A 9,045-nucleotide genomic window follows, 5' to 3' on the forward strand; every position below is an offset into this window, starting at 1 on the left:
CCCCCCCCCCCCCCCCCCCCCCCCGCCAAATTCCAATGGGTGAGGCCTCATCCCTAGTAACTCGGAATGTGACTATATATGAAGATAGGATCTTTAAAGAGGGTATTAAGTTAAAAACACAGTCTTTAAGGTATGACCTAGTCCAGTCTAACTGGTACCTTTATACGAGGAGGTAGGACCCACACAGAGACACAAGGAACTCCTGCACACAAAGGAACAGCTATATAAAGGGGTGGGAAGTGGGCAGCCATCTGCAGGCCAGAGGGAGAGAGACATCAGAGCACCCGACCTCCTCCCGGCCAGTACAGTGACCTTGAACTTCCAGCCTTCAGAACCGTAAGCTGTAGGAAAGCTGAAAGAAAATAAACGTGCATTGTTTAAGCTACCAGTCCCTGGTGTTTCATTATGGTAAATCCTAGAAAATGAATACAAAGTAGATCAGGCAGTTAATTATTAAAAAATAAATCATAATTTGTCCTGAATTTATGATATTTATTGTAGCTGCCAACTTTAAAAAATCTGTAACTTCTTGTTTCTTTTTTCATTTTGAATAAATTTTCACTTTTGTACCTACTTTTTCGTGTTACCTTTCTTCAAGAGGGTAACTCCCAAAGTTAACCTCTTGGACACACAAAACTCAGCTCTGGCATTGCTGAAACCATGTCTACATCCGTCACTGCTCCATTAAAAGCTTAAGACAAATTATATTTCAAATTGTAACTATGTGAAGTGAGGGCTGTGCTACCTCACCTTACTGCGGTCATCATGCTGCAAGACATACAGATAGCAAATCATTATGTTGTACGTCTTAAACGTGGTTATATGTCAACTCTATATCAAGAAAGCTGAAAAAAAAGTTAAGATTTTATTTATTTCCTTGAGAGAGATATAGAGCACGAGCGCATGAGCAGGGAGAGGGATAGAGGGAGAAGCAGACTCCCCGCGGAGTGGAGACCCTGATGCAGGGCTCAGTCCCAGGATCGTGACGCTTAACCAACTGAGTCGCCCAGGGGCCCCAAGCTGAAAAAATATCTTAAGCCCATTTCATCCAGTGGATCTCCCATATCGTTGTAAAATGATCTGGGCTGTGCACGTCTTGTGGACACGCACTGCCCCGTACCCGTATTTGAGTATCCAGTGGGTGGCTCCATGTCTGGCACATGCGCCAGGCGCTCCAGAAACACCTGACGGATGACTGGGCAAACATACAACCAGATGCACTAGCGACTACTGAAAAGTGAATTCAGAATCTGCCAGTCTCTACAGATACCAATTCTAGTTTTAGAGTTCAAGTTACAGATGATTGACATTGTCTGAGCTCAACTGGGGGAAAAAATATCCTTAAGAGTCTTCCAGCTGCTGGATTCTGATGCAAACCTGAGGCAAGGAAGCTGTCGAAGAAAGCAATTAAACATTTGGTCTGCCAGATAGAATTTCTGGTAAAGAAATGAAACAACTCACCTCCGGCAACCAAGACCCAAACTGCATACAACTGCTTTTCTCCACCCTAGCTGTCTCTTGCCCACCAAAATATCCCTGATATTTTACTACTGTGTTTGGATATTTGTGTAGATACAACTGACTTAACTATTTGATTATATACTCGAGTAGATAATGTGAGTGCAAATCTAATGCTCATCACTGTGCCAAATGCGGACTGTCTGCCGGAAAGGCAAGACGTTTCATTCTGAGATACGTGTTTGACGTCTAAAATGTTTTCTGTGAATATGTGGCTCTGAGTTTACTGACTTTTGTAAATGATTTTTAAATCATGCTTTTATGTATTTCTCCTTATTTTATATTTCTAGTTCTCTCCTGTATCTTATGGGAAAAAATATACATGTATTAGGAAAAGGAAATATACAGAGACTATACAGTGTATACATATATAAGGAATATATACTGCATATAATATATATATATTTTAGTATATGTAGTATATATGTATATATACTTATTATACATTATATAATATACAGTATAGTGTATATATAGCATATCTATATACTATGTATAGAGATAGTATCTATATGGTATATATCTTTCTATATAGGGTACATATACTATGCATACTCTATGTATACTATATATAGTATTTATTATAGATACTATAATATAGATTATATATAATATATATACTACAGGGGTGCCTGGGTGGCTCAGTGGGTTAAGCCTCTGCCTTTGGCTCAGGTCATGATCTCAAGGTCCTGGGATCGAGCCCCACATTGGGCTCTCTGCTCAGCGGGGAGCCTGCTTCCCCCTCTCTCTCTGCCTGCCTCTCTGCCTATTTGTAATCTCTTTCTCTGTGTCAAGTAAATAAATAAAATATTAAAAAAATATGTAATTACTATTATATATATATATACAAAATAGGCCTTATATCTAATATAGACCTCTCTGCCCACCTGTGATCTTTCTCTGTGTCAAATAAATAAACAAAATCTTTAAAAAATATATTACAGTATATACAATATAGTATATATACACACTATATATCTATAATAGTTATTATATATATACTATGCATATGTATATCTGTAATATATTTCTGTATCTATCCATATGATATACTATATATCTGTATATAGTATATATATATATCTGTATATATCTGTATATATATATCTGTAATATACTATGTATATAAAGTATGTGTCTATATATACTATATAATATATATAATAGATACTATATATGGTATATATGTGATATATGTATAGTATATATTGGTATATATAATATATATAGCATATATTCCTAAAAATATATCCTAATATATATATTATATTAGGAAAGTCATTCCTTTAGCATAGTTCACTACAAGACAGCTGTGATTCTACAGTCATCATTCCCATTGCTATTTCTTCAGATGGAAAATGCTTCATTCTTACCAAGAAAATAAAAAGCAACTTGTCCTCTACTGTTTCAAGCATGAGAGGGAATTGTTTGTGCTCAGCAACCTTTTCCACAACTACCTGCCTCTCACTTCCTATTTCTTTCCTCCTGTTACTCATCTGAGTTGGGGTATTAGAAACTCCATCCTCATCCTACCCAATGTTCAGCTTCTTCATCTGTTTTGAATTACAGACTTACCTGAAAATCTGCCATTTTCTTCCCAGAAAAAAAAAAAAAAAAGAAGGCACAAACACAAATTAGCACAGCATTATGTGTGTAATTTTTGGACATTCCCAGACCTCTTGATGCCGTCTGAGTCCAGTCCTGGGACTGCAGGTCTTGACAAAGGCCAGGATGAGCTGATAGTGTGGTAATTGCGTGAGATACGAAACCTCCCAAGTATTACACAATGAACCAGGAAGCTTTATCTACGGCAACATTTTTTAAGACAAAAGGAATGATTAATTATTAAAGTGAGAAAGAGATATTTAGAGACCTAACTTTCAGTAACAGTGCCTTTGTTGAATTCTGACTTGAACCGGTGTTACAGGAGAAGATCTGGGGAAATTATGCAAGTCACTATGGGAAAAAAATTCATTTTACACCTATTTTAGCAACACATCTTTCCCAAATAGATGGAGGGTTTAAAGAATTCCTCTACTAATCATATTATTTATTTTCAGAGTAAAGTATATGGTAAACAGATAAATAAGTCTTACTTAAAAGAAAATTGACATTTACCAAGATCACCAAAATACACATATATTAAAAATAGACCTTGTCTTTGATGTTTATTTCACATTATCTAAGTACATCCAGTTATGCAAATTTACATTTTTATTTCACATCTTTGTATTCCCGATATACATATTACAGGACAAAGAACACCTTTGCAAGATTCAGCCTGGGAAACCCTGCTCAGAAAAAAACAAGATTCTCAGCTGCCTCATTCTTTCTGCATGTGTACAAATACAATTCTAAGTAACTGAAGTAAAAATCAAGACTGGTAAGTGAAAACAGTGACTAAATTTTCATGCCACCTGAGGTTATCTGTACCTGAATTTTTAAACGGTCTTCTAATTACTGAACATTGCTTGGGAGCTCCTTGATCTATTTCAGGAAGCTTAGGTCTTTGGGGTTCTTCTAACCCACATGCAGTTGATCCTGGCTACACATCAGTGATGCTTAAATTTTAAGTTGGCATTCATGTGCTCTGTGTTCACCTAAGCTATTTTTCAAGTGGTAGTCCATATCCGTATCCCTCTTTCATGAAAATCCCTTGCCAGACTAGAACATGAGCAATTATTTCTTCAATTAGGCAAAGAAAAAGGACAGTCCATTTCACTACAGTACAAATTTTTAAAGAAACAATCACATTGCATTAAAGACCTTAACATTTTAGTTATAATGTTATGAAATTCAAATATATCGAAATCCCATTAGGACACTAGATGCCTGCGTGTTCATTCTGTTCAATGTTGCCCATGAGATCTTTCATATCACTAGTTCCTGGACTCGATCTGCTGTTAAAATAGAGAGTGTTCTCAAAAGTGCTTTCTTGAGGTAAAGGCACACGTCTTTTCTTATAAAAGAAATACGCCGCAAGGCCAGCACCCGCCACGATCAGGAGGACCACTATGACCACGACTCCTGCCACACTAGAAGACGGTTTGGAAGGATCCATCTTCCTTGGGTCAGCTAGAAATAAACAGAATCGTGAGGAGAAAGATGGAGAGAGGCAAAAGAATGCTATGGAGAACAAGACAACTTTCTTTTTGGAAAAGCTAAAATGCATAAATGTCCTTTCATGTCAAATATTCCTTGACGTTTGTCAGACAGAAATGCAGGACATGAAAACAGAGTCCATGTGACCTAGAGGATTGTTTTAGGTGTAAGATTATTATTCAGTTGCAGGAATATTCCTTTTCTTAGTTAATCAGTTCTTTGTTGTTGTTTTTAAGGATTTATTTATTTATTTATTTGAGAGAAAGAGAGAGAGAAAGTGAGAGTGTGAGCAAGAACAGGGGGAGGGACAGAGAGAATCTCAAGCAGACTCTGTACTGGGCAGCGAGCCCTGCACAGGCCTCGATCCCAGGACCCATGAGACCATGATCAAAGCCAAAACCAGGAGTCAGATGCTCAACCAACTGAGCCATCTAGGCACCCTGTAAACATCGGTGTTTTAAAATATGTACACCTGTTTCAAAATAATTTAATGGTGCTTACAAATACATCATATGAAGATAAATAGATAATCATCATGATGATGATTTTAAAAAAGCAAAGGAGAAAACTAAGGAAAAGAAAAAATCAGAGTAGAGGGAATCTGAACTCATGAGTATAATTAGTTAATAAAGAACACCCAGGAGGCTAATAAGGCGATTGCAAGCAAACCATTAATGTCACTCTGAGTTTTTCTAGCTGCTGACAAAATTGGTGAAATAAGATCAGTTACCTTCAGTTACCTGGTTCAAGTTGTCTATAAAAATAACATTTAAAATATTGCTTAAAAAAAAAAAAGAGGAAAACCACAGGGATTCTGGAGAGGAATCTCTCCTGTGGTTTCCACAAGACACCTCTGTAATACAGCAATATTTTTGATAATATCTATGGTAAAAACCGCAACCTGACTCCCAGGCCTGCTTTCCTAGAGCATCATTCAAGGGAGGCTGATGGCATATTGACAAAGGTTAATGTAACTCACAATTCTACTGAATACAGGGGATATAGGAAGGTATTATTATGGTTTTTAAAACAAACTGTATTGATATATTACTAGTACAGAACTTAAAATCTCATAGTGGTCTTACCTCTTGTTGTAATTAACGAATGTGTAGGTTCAGCATCAACAACTGTTGGTGAAATAAAAAAATTAATTAAATACTTATAAAACCCCAGAATAATTGCATGAAGATAGTGACTATTATTTGTTTCACAGATGCATGGAATCCTCCATATTTGGTCCATGGTGATATGATATATAGGGATAGATGATAGAGGATAGATAAATAGAATTTAGAAGACCTATGTATGTATCCATCCATCCATCCATCCATCCATCCATCCTGATTCAACATCCTACAACTGTAGGGAGAGTTTGAATATAATAAAATTTCTGAAAATACAATCCACTGAGTTGCATTTGACCCACTGATACTGACCCTCAAAATCTCCCAACCCATCCAAAAATAATGTATTCTAGGCTGTTTTGAAATTGGTCCACTGAAGCCTAAGGTACCACGAGGCACTTGAATGAAAAGTAAAATAAAACTCCAACACTCCACCGAAGTGTCTCAAACAGAGTTTTAGAAGACTAAAGAACAACATAATTCCTAAATAATAAAATCTACTGGGGGTAGAGTGTTAATTTACCTAATTTATTTATTTAATTCTATTATCTAATTAATAATTTTATCTCTCGGGAAGGATATTATGTGAAGTGGAATGGCATAAAAATATTATTAAAGTCTAGAGAGTACTACATCGTGGGCATAGAACACTATTAATTCCCCCAGTTCTTGTATTTACATGATCTGCTGCTTAATCTCAGAAGGAGATTTAATTGGTCTTACATGATTTATCCCACAGTGAATTCTGATCCCTCTCCAGAACCCCAATCCCTTCTGGTTTGGTGGAGAGGGCAAACTTTATCCCTTTTTCCTTTTATGCCATAAGGCTTTGCAAGCTGCCTCCTCAAACCACCTGCAACTCTATAGTCTGTATGCCTGGGGATCCCATCATAAATGTATGGATATATCTAAATCATTATGTCAGCTTCGCACACAGAGTTTGTCCACTTAGAGCTGCGGACAACTGATCACTGGGGATTTATCGCTTACATGGGGGCGGGCGAGCTTGTATAACGGGACCCGTAACCACATTATAATCCCACACCTGACCCCTTAATATTTGGAAAGAAACTAGGATGGACTGTGAACACAGGTACTGCAAGGAGAATTCTTACTTACTTTTTGGTCTTTTACAAATATATCCTTTGTAGGAAGAACAGTGAATATTATTCCAAAATCCAGAAGAGGCAGATAAAGCTACACAATCATTTCGTTCACCAGAAGGATCTCCTGTGTTCCAGTTCACAAAGGAGACTGGATTGTTGTTAATCCACAGCCATTTTCCTGATGATCAAATGAAGTCAGTAAAATCAGAGGTTAAAAATCAGCCATCTTAAAATAAATTCCACTTATTCATGCAAAATTTATAAACATATTATTTTATACTATAATCCATTGTTGTTGACCACCAGACTTTTAGTATGCAAGATTATAATAACCAATTATTACAGAGAAAAAAGACTGAAAAGATTATGTTTCTTATTAGCATTATTTGAAAACTGATTCCTAATTAGTATAAATATATATACTTAAGCTTCCCTATTTTTTTCTTCCTGGCAGAAGAGAGAAATTATTTTTTAACTCTTCTTAAACTAACTTAGCTACAGAAAACACTTTAAATCAACAGCTTTCAAGATAACATAATACGGAGTCATTTAAAATTTCAGTTCTTATTTTATGTTTTTTCCTTTTTATAATTAATCATTTTTTTAAATTTATTTTCAGCATAACAGTATTCATTGTTTTTGCACCACACCCAGTGCTCCATGCAATCCATGCCCTCCCTAATACCCACCACCTGGTTCCCCCAACCTCCCACCCCCCACCTCTTCAAACCCTTCAGATTGTTTTTCAGAGTCCATAGTCTCTCATTGTTCACTTCTCCTTCCAATTTCCCCCAACTCCCTTCTCCTAACTCCCCATGTCCTCCATGCTATTTGTTATGCTCCACAAATAAGTGAAACCATATGATAATTGACTTATGAAAGTATAAGTTTGAATTTCCAAACTCTTCACAAATTTATCATTATTTAAGGCAAGACTTTCTGGAACAGAAAACTTTTTTTTTTGCACAGAACACTTTGAAATATTTGTGATTAAATAATTGTTCTGCAAATTTACCTTCAACATTTCTGAACAATCCTATCCAAAAATTGGTTTTGCTTTGAAGCGGCTCTACTCGATAAGACAGAAAACTTGATTCAGCAGCACTTTCAATGGAAACCAAAGAGGAGCCTGCGAAGTATAAAAAAAACAACATGATGGAATGACATTTAAGTAGCTAATAATATTTTTATAATGACAGTATTGATAGTAAGAGCAATAAAAATCACCCCAACATCTCCACTTAAGGGGAAGAATGTCAAAAAGTGGACATTTATCTTCTCAAAATTTCACTTTCCCTGCTAAAAGTAAGATTTGGAGGGGAGGCTGCCTGGCTGGCTCAGTCGATTAAGTGGCCAATTCTTGATCTGGGCTAAGGTCATGATCTCAGGGTCATGAGATCAGACCCTGCACTGAGCTCTATGCTGAGTGTGGAGCCTGCTTAAGATTCTCTCTCTCCCTTTCCCTCTGCCCCTCCCCTGCTCATGCTCTCTTAAAAAAAATTTTTGTAAGCATTATTTATTTTTTGAATTATTTTTATTAACATATAATGTACTATTTGCCCCAGGGGTACAGGTCTGAGAATCATCAGGCTTATGCATTTCACAGCACTCACCATAGCACGTTGGGGAGGCCCAATGTCCATAACCTAGCCACCCTCTCCCTAACCCCCACTTCCCAGCAGCCCTCAGTTTGTTTTGTGAGATTAAGAGTCTCTTACAGTTTGTCTCCCTCTCAATGCCATCTTGTTTCATTTTTACCTTCCCTACCCCCCACAACCCCCACCCTGCCTCTCAACTTCCTCAGAGAAATTTGAGGAAATTATCAGAGAGATGATATGATAATTGTCTTTCTCTGATTGACTTATTTCACTCAGCACAATACCCTCTAGTTCTATCCATGTCAGTTGCAAGAGGCAAGATTTCATTTCTTTTGATGGTTGCATAGTATTCCATTATATATACCACATCTTCTTTATTCATTCAACTGTGGATGGACATCTAGGTTCTTTCCATAGTTTGGCTATTGTGGATGTTGCTGCTATAAACATTCAAGTGCACGTGCCCTTTCAGATCACTACATTTGTAACTTTAGGGTAAATACCCAGTAGTACAATTGCTGGGTCGTAGTGTAGCTGTATTTTCAACTTTTTGAGGAACCTCCATGCTGTTTTCCAGAGTGGTTGCACCAGCTTGCA

The 9,045-nt window shown here is 36.9% G+C and overlaps 1 protein-coding gene across 2 annotated transcripts in view; it reads right to left on the minus strand.

Annotated features, from left to right (window-relative positions):
* Positions 1–3,660: 3,660 nt before the first annotated feature.
* LOC111155528 (mannose receptor C-type 1) overlaps positions 3,661–9,045 on the minus strand; it is a 101,218-nt gene continuing 95,833 nt past the window's right edge. The window contains exons 27-30 of one of the 2 annotated variants that reach the window (XM_022515699.1): positions 7,866–7,979; positions 6,864–7,028; positions 5,706–5,747; positions 3,661–4,593 (exon numbers count right to left, since the gene is read on the minus strand). In XM_022515699.1, coding sequence (XP_022371407.1) covers positions 4,343–4,593; positions 5,706–5,747; positions 6,864–7,028; positions 7,866–7,979 — 572 coding nt within the window. In that variant the 3' untranslated portion in view covers positions 3,661–4,342. The remainder of the gene's footprint in view (positions 4,594–5,705; positions 5,748–6,863; positions 7,029–7,865; positions 7,980–9,045) is intronic. The other variant, XM_022515698.1, reaches the window with a different exon arrangement.

The sequence above is a fragment of the Enhydra lutris genome, unplaced genomic scaffold, assembly GCF_002288905.1.
Source record: "Enhydra lutris kenyoni isolate GAN:26980312 unplaced genomic scaffold, ASM228890v2 scaffoldscaffold42, whole genome shotgun sequence".
Taxonomy (NCBI): domain Eukaryota; kingdom Metazoa; phylum Chordata; class Mammalia; order Carnivora; family Mustelidae; genus Enhydra; species Enhydra lutris.